Source organism: Theobroma umbraticum, unplaced genomic scaffold (assembly GCF_002168275.2).
Source record: "Theobroma umbraticum cultivar Fairchild unplaced genomic scaffold, ASM216827v3 scaffold_147.0, whole genome shotgun sequence".
Classification (NCBI taxonomy): domain Eukaryota; kingdom Viridiplantae; phylum Streptophyta; class Magnoliopsida; order Malvales; family Malvaceae; genus Theobroma; species Theobroma umbraticum.
Genome location: NW_018397259.1, coordinates 4,909,861 through 4,923,111, shown reverse-complemented (window position 1 = coordinate 4,923,111; position 13,251 = coordinate 4,909,861). Strand labels below are relative to the sequence as shown.

Genomic DNA, 13,251 nt, shown 5'->3' with positions numbered 1-13,251 from the left:
TATTCAGGGGAGGCAACATGCTTTCAATGACGAATGAGCTGACATTAAAAGATTGGGAAGACAAAATATTTGCAAAATATTGTACAGCGATTTCACTATTGGATAATGAGCCCATGGATCTTCCTGACGAACTAAACTGAGAGCAACTTCAATTTCTTCATATTTCATGTAAGGTGTCCTCCTTGAATGTTCCAGAGTGGTTTTTTGCACGGACGAGTGAGTTAAAAGTGTTAGACTTGACCAGCATGAACTTATTGTCTTTGCCTTCATCAATCACTCAACTAGCAAATCTTTGTACGCTGCGCCTTGATAAATGTCTATTAAAAGACATAGGTATCATTGGAGAGCTGAAGAATTTGGAAATTCTTTGCCTTCAGCGAGCAAAAATTGAGGAGCCACCGGAGGAAATTAAGCAGCAAACCAAGCTAAGGTCTTTGAATTTGAGTAAGACCAAAATCAAGGTAATTCCACCAAATCTGCTTTCAAGTCTGTCCAGATTGGAACAGCATATTTGTGTGAAAGCTTTGTTGAGTGGGAGGTTGACGAAGGGAAAAATGCCTGTCTCGTTGAGTTGAAAGATTTGTCATGCCTGACAAGTCTGGAATTTCATATTCGTGAAACCAACATTATGCCAAAAGACTTGTTCCATGAAAGGTTGGAAAGATTCAAGACTCTAATTGGAGAAGCATGGAACTGGTATGGTTTGTTTATCACAAGAACATTGAAACTGAAGTTAAATACAAGACTCCATTAAGATCGTGGGATAAAAATGTTGCTGAAGAAATCCGAGGCTCTATATCTGAATCTAGATGAACTAGAAGGTGTGAAGAGCCTTCTTTACGAGTTAGACCATGAAGGTTTTCCAAACCTCAAGTATCTCCATGCCAAAAGTGGCTCCAACATTGAGTACATTATTCATTCCAAGCAGTGGATTATCTCTGAAGCATTTCCTGTCTTGAGAGTCATTATATCTGCAGAATTTGACAAATTTGAAGAAAATTTGCCATGGTCAACTCCCACCAGAATCATTTTTTTTTTGAAAGGCAAATTTATCGATGAAGTCTCTTAAAAAGATAACAAGCTAAACAGCTTTCAAAAGAGCAAAAGCATCCTCACATACAAGGATCGGCAAGCATCAAAAGCAATCTGATGTGCGAACAGGGAAGTATTTCCTGTTTTAAGAGTCATTATATCTGCAAAATTTGACAAATTTGAAGAAAATTTGCCATGGTCAACTCCCACCAGAATCATTTAGTAGACTAAAAAACATGAAAGTTGGAAGCTGTGAGAAACTGAATAATCTGTTTTCATTCTCCGTGGCCAAAGTGTTTCTTCAACTTGAAGAAATTGAAGTGAATGATTGTGAAAATGTCACAGAGATTATTTCTGAGGAAAAAGCCATTGATGATAATGAAGCAATGGACGCACTGGTGTTTCGGCAATTACAGTCTCTGAGACCTCTACAATCTCTCCCGCAGCTCATTTGCTTCTGCTCTAGAGAGGTTCATCCAAAGACAAGCAGTACGAGGTCCACATCAGACAAGGTAATTTCCAAGCGAAACGTACCTATTTTTACTTTATCCACATCGCTAGTCCTAGATATGAAGTATGGAATTGGAACTTTTTTTAATTGATTTTAAGTTTTTTTTTAAGAGTTTCTGTTTTGAAGATTCTTCACCTCAATCCTCAATACCTTTGGCTTGTTAACATTGAATAATCACATTATATCTATCAGGGCGTTTACCATGTTTGATCAGAATTTTTCAGATGAACCATGCGAGGCATATCCATCTTTAGTTAACAAATGCATTACCCCTTTAACGTTAGGAAACAATTAGAACCATATCCTATGCTTTATTTGTTTTAATCAACTAAGAAAGTTGTTCAGAAACAAAGAAATTAAAAGAATTATATGTATGCAGAATTTGTTCCCTGGCAAGGAATTGCAGTAATATTGGATGACAAGGAAGCAACCAACAAAAGTGTGTCTAGTCTGTCTCGGTCCTTGAGACTACAATCTCTCTCAAAGCTTTGCTTCTGCTGGAGAGAGGTTAGCTATACCGAGACAACCAGCACAAGTTCCAGAGATATGACACTGTTGAACCAAAAGGTAAATGACTTTCATTTTTAATTCTTTTGGCCTGATTAACATAGAATCAATACCATTAACTAAGTTAGTGTAACAAGTTCAAATATACCAACTGATCAGTTCTTACTTTCTTACAAAAGGAATTATATATATGTATGCATATTTTGTTCCCTAGCAAGGGTTTTACATCGTTCCATTGCATTCAAAATTTGACAAGCTTGGTTATTAAGGATTGTAATTCACAACATCTGTTTCCAGTTTCCGTGGCTACAACTCTAATGCAGCTTAAATTTCTGGAGATAAACGATTGTGAAATGATGAGAGCGATATTAATCACGGAAGAAACCGGACAAGTCATATATAAGGTTTCGTTTTCTCAGCTGAACTCTCTGAAGCTGATAAATCTTCCCAGGCTAAAAGGATTTTGTTCAGGAAACTCGATATTAATCGAATTTCCATCCTTGAAGAGATTGGAGATAGACCAATGCTCAGAATTGAAGGAATTTGTCTTCAAATCTATCAGTATAGACAGAAAACCTGAAGATACTGACTCTGACAGCAGCTTAAAAAACCCTCTCCTTAATGAAAAGGTGTTGTGGAATTTATTTATTTATTTCTGTATTTTCCTTTATACTTGCATTACCTTTCTCGGTACATGTTGACAAGGTCTGAAGGATTCATACCTTAAACCTCAACCCTCTTAAAAAGAGATAATAAGTTACAAATTGTTTGGCCAATGCTGATTATTATCTTAATTGAACTTATAAACTATCTACTATTCACTTTCCATCTCCATTTCTTATTACCAATTGTATTCTTCTGTCTATGGGGCCCTGAACGTTGTAGGTTACATTTCCGAGCTTGGAGACAATGATAATCAACCGTCTGAAAAACTTGACTCAGATATATCATAACCACTTGGCCGCAGATTCCTTTTGCAAACTAAAACTAATGCAAGTTCGACTGTGTGAGAAGTTCTTAACCACTTATCCGTCTGATAAAAGCACGTTGAGGAAATTCCAGGAATCATTGACACTAGGATTATACGGTTGTGGTTCACTACAAGAAGTATTTAATCTCCAGGGGATACCTGTGGAAGAAACAAAAGCTGCAGTAGCTACTCAATTGAGCAAGCTGTATCTCTGTAAGCTACCAAATTTGAAGTTTGTGTGGAATAAGGACCCTCAAGGAATACTTACCTTTCAAAATTTGCAGCTTCTGAGCGCCCGTAAATGAGAGTCTCAAGCATATATTTCCAACCTCAGTGGCTAAAGGTCTTGCACAGCTTGGAATACTAGAAGTGAAGGAATGCGGGGTTGGAAGAAATTGTAGCAAAGGAAGAGGGAATAGAAGAAGCCATTGAATTCGGATTTCCTCGGTTATCTACTGTAGAAACTTTTCCACCTAACGAAACTCAAATGCTTCTACCCAGGTCCCAGGGACACATACTACACACTGGCCAGTTTTGAAAAAGTTTGGTTGCCTCCCACTGCCGAGGACTAAAGATATTTGGTACAGATGATAGCAACAATGAAATAAATGAGATGGACAGACAGCAGCCACTTTTCTTGTTTGAAAAGGTAATGAAGTTCCAAAATGCATAATTGGGGGATTTTTCCTGTAAACTAGCTTTATAAGTGCAGAATATTGTTCACTTTTACTGAGGTGCATTGGTCTTCTTTTTTTTTTTTTTTTGGAATTTCATGGTACAGAGGGGCATTGGTCTTAACTTGTTCATGCTCAATATGTTTCCAGGTCATCCATCAATAGGACGAATTGTCATTAAACCGTTATGACATTGCATCAATAACTGACCGCCAGTATCCAGTGGACTATTTTCATTATGTCAAAGTTCTCCGTGTGGCGTCCTGTCATGATAACATATCTGGTTTTCCATGTTTTCTGCGAAGATTCTACAATCTGAAGAAGCTTGTTGTGGTTTCTTGTAAATTCAGAGAGTTATATGAGGGGACTTCCCCATCGGACCCAGTTCATCAAAAACTTGAGAGTATAGAAGTGTGGGAATGTGATTTGTTGAGTAGTTTAGCGCCTTCAGCATCTTTCCAGAGTCTCACAACTCTTGATGTGTGGAACTGCCAAGGGATGATCAATTTAGTTTCATCATCAACAGAAAGAACTCTGGTGCAACTGATGGACATGAGAATAAGAGAATGCAATAAGTTGACAGAAATAGTGGCAAAGGAGGAAGGAGCAAGTGGAGATAAGATTGTATTTCAGAACTTGAAATTTTTTAAATTTCAATCATTAGAAAGGCTCACAAGCATTTGCCGAGGGAACTTGGGCTCAACTTCCCAGCCTTGGAAAATGTAAATTGTGGAACAATGTCCCGATATGAACAGCATCTGTCAGGGAAAGTTAATCACGGGCACCTTGAAAGTAAAACCTAGGGAAGGGAAGGGAAGGGAAGGGAAGGGAAAAGGCATCGGACTGATGATCTGAGTGCCACCATTAAGAGATTGAGCGAAGAAGAGTGTACAAATTGGCTTCTAAACTTAAAAGTGGTGTTGGCTTTCCTCTCTTCTTGTTAATGGTTTACATATTCTTTCTATGCTAATTTTGCTCTTCGTGGCTCATGCCATGCATATTCAGCCCCCATCATTCCCTTTTGGGTTAATTTGATAAACAGATATTTCTTAATTATCAAAATGCTTTTTGAATCGTAATGTTGTTTTCTTATTGCTATTAGCCATCAAGACAAGGAAGAACACAGCAGAGCTAACAGACCAACTTGAAGATGAGCAACCCAGTTTTGAAGGTGCACAGCAGCAACTGGATTTCCCCAAAGAAGCTTTCCATCTGATTGTTTAAACTCTGTTATACTCAGGTTAGATTTCACTCATGAAAGTGTATTATCAAATTTCAGTTAGATCATCCGAACATAAATTTTTTAAGGTTCTCCATAGTTGCTGAAGTAAATGTAGAGCCATGCAGCTACCTTTAGAGGCTCAAAGAAACACAACAGCTATCATCTGCAAAATGCAATTGAGACACTACTCCGGGCCAGTCACCATCACACTTCTTGCCGACCCCATCATTAACAATGTTCATAAGTTATAATGGCAAGAATTGAAGCACACATAATCAAAGGAGATAATCAGTTATCAAGCCAAATGATAGATGGCTGCAAAGGAGGCAACTTAAAAACTATTAAGCATCATATTGCTTTTACCACCGAAAGTTACATATACCAACATCCAAAAGAATGTAGCTAGGATTTTCCGTTAGATGAAATTATGCTATTTACCGTACAGCAGTTACTGTTAACCCTGTAATGCATATTCAATTAAGCCAAAAACCATATTTGCTGTATGGGAAATTATGCGCCAGAAACTTTCACCATTGAATATTATGCACAAACCGATAATGATAGATGATGCTGACATCAAAGAAAATCAAGTTAAAAACCTGCAGCATTTCCTTCGCCAATTCAGAATCTGCAATTAAGCTCCACCATCAGCCTGATTAACTGCAGGACATTGCAGCTTGCCCTACCCATTTGAGCAATTATTTTCTGAAGAATCCCTAGCAGTTGGATCAGGCTCAATTTCCTCTGCAATGACCCTCGGCAACTTTAGTAGCAATCGTTGCTGTTCAGATGATTTCTTAAGCATTTCTCTTTCATCCAAAAATCGCTCTAACGTATAAAATCAAGGGAAGTTAAGGCACGACCATTCATTTGAAGTTAGCATAGAACCTGGACATGTGGACACGTTACACATAACACTGCATTCACTATGCAGACAATATTTTATACATAACAAAAACATAAGTTACTGAGGATATACTAGTTCGAGGCAATCTTCTAGAAGTTTATATAAAAGTTTTGTTCAGAAAATCAAGAGAAAAAATTGGATCCTCCCAGAAGAAAAGTAAGAGTTGGCTTTCATAAGAGGCATGTTTAAAATTTTAAATTACCAATTCAGGTGAATTTCAGGTATTGGTAGTTACCAAGCATACGTTACTCTGGCTGACTCTACAATATAGCTCAACATCATAAAAAGGATATATATATCTCCGTCCCTTCTCATGTGCAAAATCAATTTTATTCTGCAAGCTGACCAATTGTCTTCGAATCCACTGGCAACAATATTCCATATAATGCAAAGACAATTAAAGAAATCTACATTCAATTAATTAATAACAAGAAAAGTGAAATGAACTATAAATAGATATAGATATTAGACTCGCAAAGACATCAACGATATTATTCAACCAACTACTCCAAAATGCGCATCAAAACCAATTTCTAATCAAATAAATGAATTTTCACAAATCATGTGCATTATCAATGCAGGGTAATGATAGCATAAAGATGATATCATGCAAAGATAAATTCTTGGGTAATAAGAAAGACAGGAAAGTATATATTTCAAATTAATTATTCAAATAGAACCTCCTTTTAAAGATAGTACCTCATCTTAAATATATACTGGCCAAAAGGTCTAAGATGTCCATAATCAACACCTCTCCCCCTCAATCATGCACACACCCACACCCAAAAACAGACAGTTATACTAAAGTGCAAGTATGCTGCTCTAAATTCATTAACCAGCATTTGCATTTAATCCCTTTTATCAAACTGCAAGCCCCAAGAGATAATCAAGTGATCAGACCTCCTAAAGTTTCAGAGCCAAGGCATTGGGAATCAAAATGCTAACGAAAACACATAACCTTTCTAAAGTATAACAAGAGAATCAGAATGATTACATATACATACATTCTTTGTTACATCTTCATGCAAACTTTTCGCCTTCTGTTCAAGCTCCACCTGTCAATCAGAATATTCTGATTAAATTTTTGAACAACCTGTTTCCCTACTTGCTAAGAATTTTAATAAATCCAGATTCAATAAACATTAATTAAAATAAATAGGAAGCCATGATACAACACACAATGTCAAACTTTGCCATTTAACTTAAATTGTTTTTCCTTCAAGATAAAGAGATTGAAGTTTCTAAACAATGAAATGACCAGTAATAACATAGAAGGATATGTTACAGTTTAAGTGGCTCACACATGAAACTCACATCCATGAAAGAAAAGTATTTCATCTTTCTCTTAAACTGAACTCAAAATTGTAAAATTGCAAATGTAACCATATATAGTCACCAAGAAACTCATAATCCAGATCTTGAGGTTAATCTCCTAAATCCTAATAGCATATCTCTAACACCAAGCAACAGAAGGACTGAAACACCCTTCAACAAGATGCACATTGAGAGAACTGTGATTATAGGTTGATTAAAATCATCAATAGATCTCTTTCACCCATTGCCAGCTTGTATATGATGGACGTTAATGCACTTAATAGCAATATCTTTCAGTTTTCAAACATGTTAACGAAATACGATCAAATTGCAAAGTGTATAAGCTTTGAGTTACAAAAAATCTTTCATCCTGGGTGAAGGCAATGTTCTAGTATGGAAGAAAACCCTCAAAAGTGCATTTTCCAAGTCGGAAGAAGAGAATGTCCTTCAAGTCAAATTCAAATCACTTCTGCCTTCCCACAAAGTGATAAGTTTTGCTAAGTTTTTCTGTAAGCAATTATTGACCCCTTGAATCATTTTTTCTTTTCACCAGATTGTTAGGTTCAGCACATTACTTTCACTACAAGTAATAACTCCAGCACCATTTTGAGCCAACATTTCCTTCCCTCGTAGTTCTAAGAATAGTGCCCTTTGAGTAACCTTACCAGTACATTAGCATAGACTGGTCATATAAACAAACAAGTAGTAATCACTCATAAAAAGTTATCAAATAAGTTGTTGGTTCTGGGACAGTAAAAGTTTCTCAAAGAACTTACTACTGTAGGTTTTCTGAGAAGACCATCTTTCATCCTCTGTCGCAAATCCTCACATTCTTCCTGCTAAGTCAACACTACACAACTAAAAATACAAGAAAGGTGCTAACTAAACATAACAATAATAAACAATGTAGTGAGGAGATTTCCTAATCAATAACTTCCTCCTCATCTGAACAGAAACTACATAGACTATAAAATAGCATTTAGGCAAAGGATCTAGGAGAACTGATACACAAAAGAAGAGAATACAACTGCCACTTTGGCCTGGTGTGAGCAGCACTAAGAGAACTGATGAAGCATCAAAGCTCAAGCAGTTAACTGAAATCAATGAATCAAAAGGGGCCAAAAAAAGGATGAAGATGAACACAGACACACCCAATCAAATGCAAGAAAAAGGTTTTAAGTATATCATGAGAAACTCGCTCCATGCTGGTATCATCTAACAGTTTCTAGAAAGACAAGGAAATTCACTTAGTAACTTTCGTAGAGTCTACTTGGTTGAGGCGTAAGAAGGTATTGCAAGAATTCATAATTCAGATAACTTTAAATGAGTTCAATAAAGACCTTAGACAATGTCAAGAAAATCCTCAAATTGAACGGACTTCTTTTAAAGATGTTAGAAAAAATAAATTTGTCCAGACCAAATTACCTACTATATGGGTATTAAAAAAATTCATCATTTTAGTGATTTATATCAATATTAGAAATTTTGGAAAAACAACAAAAGATAAAACCTCCCAGATAACTGTTACCTCTGAGATGTCACCATCATTAAGCATGTCAATAGGAATATCAACTGGCATGCAAGAAACCTCAAGCAGAATGCCCCTGTCGACCTTGGCATTTGAGGTTTTCTTTATGCCTGAGAAGTCAAGGATCAAAAATCATGAGAATTAACAGAATCTTGAATAATTTATGACAAACATAAAGAAAGCATCTTAACAGAATCTTGAATAATTTATGACAAAAATAAAGAAAGCATCTTTTCTGTTCATTGTATATTGATGACTTAAATTCAATGCAAAATAAAGGTGTTATAGATTAATAACAAAAGATTTGTGCAACATTAGCAAAAAAGATGAATTTTTTACGAATGAAAGATTACCTGTGACTTGCAGAAGCTGAAAAGAAGTCCTTATGGAACAGTTTCCATGCATTCTTTTCACTCTGACAAAACTTCCCACAACCTTGTCTTCAAAATTATCAGACTGCATCAACAGCTCCTCTACTAAGCTCCTCCTTAAGTACACAAGCTTGATATTTTCAGCAACTATAGAAGCATAACAATTCTTTTGGACTGCATAGTCCACCTTTTCCTCAAGAGGCACTGTATCAGTGCTCAATGTTCTCTGCTTCTTGCATACTGCAACAATATGTTCATCTTCATTCCCTGAACAACTTCTACTATCATTCTCGTTTTCATCTGAGTTTGACTGTCCCAAAGTATCAACAAAATGAGCTTCCAAAAGATCGTATATCTTGTTCTTGTGCACCTGTTTCTTCTGGAAAAGAGAATACAGCTTTTCATCACAAAGAACCGTCTTCTTCTTCCCTTCCTCACGAAAAAGGTTTTTCTCTAGAATGTATTTTGAAATTATTATATCTAGTTGAAATTTTGATAATTTTTCAGTTGCATCAATACCAACAGATTTTAGAAAATTAATGAGAGGTTTTGAACCCCATCCAACATATTCTCTAACCTCAGACTTCTTTCTTTTGCCCAATGAATTATCTATTACAGCAAAATCTGTGTCACTATCACCATCTGAAATTGTCACTGCAGCATCTTCATCCTCAATTTTATCAGAATCTGAGCTACTATAATAATTCTCCTTCTTCAACTCAGCACGATGCAAATCGTCAAATGTCAAGTCTTCTTGCTCCATTATTATCTCCAAATAACCTTTAAACATGAACTCTTCTGTATCGGGATCTTCAAAATCCATCTTGACCTGTGGATCAAGCCGTAAGTTCAAAAGCCCATGCTCCCAAGAACAAAGGAAATCAGAGAGAGAGAGAGAGAGAGAGAGAAAACAGAAGACATGCTGTAAACATTTCTCTCTACTGGCAACAAGGTGAACAGGGAGATTATCAAAATTTCCATGTTAGCCATGCACCCATCCCCTTCTCTCTTCTCTGATACCACTTTCTTTTCTCTTTAATGCTCTAAGAATATCAAGTTCTGCCTAGTTCTATAAAAAGGGTTCATGACCAAAAAGCCTTGCAATATTAGATTACATAGCATTTACAACATTTGAAGAAAACATGATAAAGCCCAAGAGAAAAAGAAAACAGTGGTTATAAATCCATCAATCAGCTTGTCAGTTGAGTGGCATACCCCTTGGGAGTTAAATTCTGCATTATTTTCTGCAAGTAGTGCAACCTCTAAACATGTTTTACACAGTCCTTTTTTCAACTTAACAGACACAAACTCAGCTGATCTTGCACAGAGTCTGCAAACAGCATCAGGGCAGCAGAGGCAATAAAACTGAGGGGGACCGCCGCAAACAGAACAAGAATGCCTGCCTGAAAACACAATTTATTGAGACCAAGGCTCAAAGAGGGAAGTGGGAAGAGCCATCAAAGTTATATTATGATTCTGCTTACCAGTATATATAATTATGTGGAATCCTAGATAAGGGGGAAAACAGTGATCAAGTCTATCAGGTATTCAGTTAATTATCATAGTGCATCACAAAAGAAGCTAAAATTGCCCAAGCACATAACTGCACTTTTCTTTCCGAATCATGTAAAATTAAATCTGTACATTTAAGATAAGTACATCTACCAACTATTGGCAAATAGGAAGATAAGCCCCTTGAGCTTTTGAAAGCTGTTCGTAACAACAAAATAATGACAGTAGAATCAGGATTAGTCAACAACTTGACCTTAATTTTGAATTATATATCAATTGCTAAGGAGCCTTGTCACATGCTATACTTTTCAGATGCGTGCATAACTAACTTAGTAGATATAGACAAATGAAACTTGTGTATGCTCTATGGTATCATTTGAAGTTAAAGTGACGTACAGCAGGTCCAGCGACCCTCAGACTTCAAAACAGAATTTTTCTTTCCCACGCATACGGGATGATATGCTTTTCCACAACCCCTGAAAACAGAGAAAACAGGAATAATACATACATATGTTATTAAGGAATTAGACTATATGTATCCCTAAATGGGCACACCATCTTAATAGTAGTTATGGATGACCAAAATTTCAAAATAGAAAACCTAGGTAATACCAATATAGCAGAGCCTGACAATGAATGTACATAAAGGAAGTATGAATGCTGACTCAAAAATCCAGTAGCAAGAGTTCAGCATGCTAGATTGAAAAATACATCAATGGGAACTGAGAAGTATACACCATGAGCAATTAAGGAAGATAAGTTCAAGTATTCAACGATGGATACTTGCAAGAACTCTTAAAGAAATTTCTCTAATTGCATCGTCACGTTTACAGAGGACATTCAATTTACATGCACTTAATGGCCAGTTACTCTCAATAGATTACACGGTTCCTCATTGTTCCGTCAAGAGTTCTATCATCAAATTATAACTAAAATGCATACAAAAAAATAACAAATTCCTTCCTTAATGATTATTTCTTGTAATATATATATATATATATATTAATCGAAATTTAAACCAGTTCTTGGTCGTTCTATATTAAACAGTAAAATGCCAACCGTACATTTATATTATTAGGAAATTTACTGACAAAATGCCATCTGCATTACTTTAGCAATTATACAAACACATTTAAATACACGCCCCTTCTCTTCTAAGCATTAGAACAACTTCATCATCACTTTCAATTTTCCTTTTTCCTTGCTTTCTTTTTCTTTTCATTTTATCCTAATTCTTCTCCCTTTTCCATTCCTTTTACTCCGTTCCCTTTCTTCTCCAAAATTTTTCATTTAAATATTCTTTCCCTAACCACAAAAGAAGAGAACTCAACACGAACTGATCCAGCCCTGACTTCTTACTCAGAATAAAAACAAAAACCAATTTTAAAAAAAAAACCCTAATACTACCTAAAAAACCAACAAAGAAAATAAAAACAAACCCTGATATTACCCCAAAAAAAGAGAAAAATAATGTAAAAAAAAAAACACTCACTTGAAATCGCAGAGAAGCAACTTTCCACCATCTTTGCAAACAAAACACCAATCTTCAGCGTCATCTTCTTTTTCTGCTTTCACTTTTTTCTTCCCTTTGTTTTTGCTCATTGCCAAAAAAAAAACAAAAATTCTCTCTTTTCTTCGTACGTTGAAACTTCAAAGACAAAGAGCCAGAAGGGGTTGACAGATTTTGTCTTTGAGAAACCAAAGTAAAAGTTGAGTACTTTCCTTTGTTTTTTAACTTTTTAACTGAGGAGGTTTGGATTCTTCCGGAAAACAAACGTAGGGTAATCAAAGTTGCAGGAGGTAACTTTCTTTTTGCAGGGAAACTAATCATCATGTAAATCTATGTTAAATTCCAATTCTGTCCCAATTTTACTACGGTTATTTACGTCATTTAAAGGTTAGCTTGGCTGGGATAATTACGTAAATTTGGTCATTGATGACACTCGAAGGACAGGAAGAACCAGTCTGTACCCTATTAAAAGTATTCAATTAATAAGACTTGAGTATTACCGCTGGAACCGAACCAACTCTTCCTACCAACCCGTCATCCCCACCTCACCCTTAAAACCTAAATTCAATTCAATTGGTATTAATTCATTTCATTTGCTAAATCAAGTTTTGAAGAAGTAAATACAATTACGTGCAGATCCATTCAGAGGCTTTGAAGGAAAGGAGGGAGAAGATCACAAGGTATGAACTTATTATACATAAGTGCATGATTAAACTTTTAAGAGTTGCATCTATTACTCTGACTTGCTTGAAGCCAATGCCTGATTAAATTATCGTTAGTGAAATATTGGGTTTCACCCAATTTGCTAAAATAAATTATAGGGATTGTCCAATGAAAATTTTGGTTGGTAACTATGTTGACTTTAAGGAGTTGCTTTTTGTTGAATCAAAGATCCTCTAATGAATATAGTTTTCTTCTTAATATGTACAATTGATCTCAAAATAGTTATTTAATCTTTCAAAAATATTCATTTAACATCATATTTATTTTTTTTAAAATTATAAATTATAAAGTAAAAATTTCAATTACAAATAAATGAATATTATAAATTTCACATATTTTATCCATAAAAAAAAACTAATTTATCAAAACTAATATACAATTAGACTAAATCCATATACTGTGAAACGTGAATTTGAAATTTAAAAGTTTCAAGACTTTTTTTATCATTAGGATAACATCTCATTGACTTG

The 13,251-nt window shown here is 35.4% G+C and overlaps 1 protein-coding gene and 1 pseudogene across 2 annotated transcripts; one reads left to right on the top strand and one right to left on the bottom strand.

Annotated features, from left to right (window-relative positions):
* Window positions 1-5,161: 5,161 nt before the first annotated feature.
* On the bottom strand, window positions 5,162-12,328 carry LOC110415703 (zinc ion binding / DNA binding protein). 2 transcript variants are annotated; one of them, XM_021427401.1, is made up of 10 exons: window positions 12,041-12,328; window positions 10,945-11,024; window positions 10,252-10,439; window positions 9,614-9,865; window positions 9,019-9,415; window positions 8,666-8,775; window positions 7,914-7,973; window positions 6,828-6,878; window positions 6,117-6,187; window positions 5,162-5,749 (listed from the first exon to the last, which is right to left on the bottom strand). In XM_021427401.1, exons 1-10 carry the CDS (start codon window positions 12,148-12,150, stop codon window positions 5,599-5,601), a joined length of 1,470 nt encoding a protein of 489 aa, XP_021283076.1. In that variant the 5' UTR covers window positions 12,151-12,328; the 3' UTR covers window positions 5,162-5,598. The 2 variants fall into 2 exon arrangements, with proteins under 2 accessions (XP_021283076.1, XP_021283074.1); XM_021427399.1 differs by having other exon boundaries at window positions 9,019-9,865.
* Window positions 12,329-12,577: 249 nt separating this feature from the next.
* Window positions 12,578-13,251, top strand: part of LOC110414852 (disease resistance protein RPV1-like) — a 16,151-nt pseudogene continuing 15,477 nt past the window's right edge.

What these genes read in the sequence shown, in the direction of transcription:
- LOC110415703 (XM_021427399.1), bottom strand. Translation starts at nt 12,150, where the DNA reads ATGAGCAAAAACAAAGGGAAGAAAAAAGTGAAAGCAGAAAAAGAAGAT. An exon ending in TCAGCTTCTGCAAGTCACAG is followed by an intron (nt 8,776 to 9,018) that starts GTAATCTTTCAT and finishes TTGACTTCTCAG; the next exon opens with GCATAAAGAAAACCTCAAAT. An exon ending in TTCTCAGAAAACCTACAGTA is followed by an intron (nt 6,879 to 7,913) that starts GTAAGTTCTTTG and finishes TCTGATTGACAG; the next exon opens with GTGGAGCTTGAACAGAAGGC.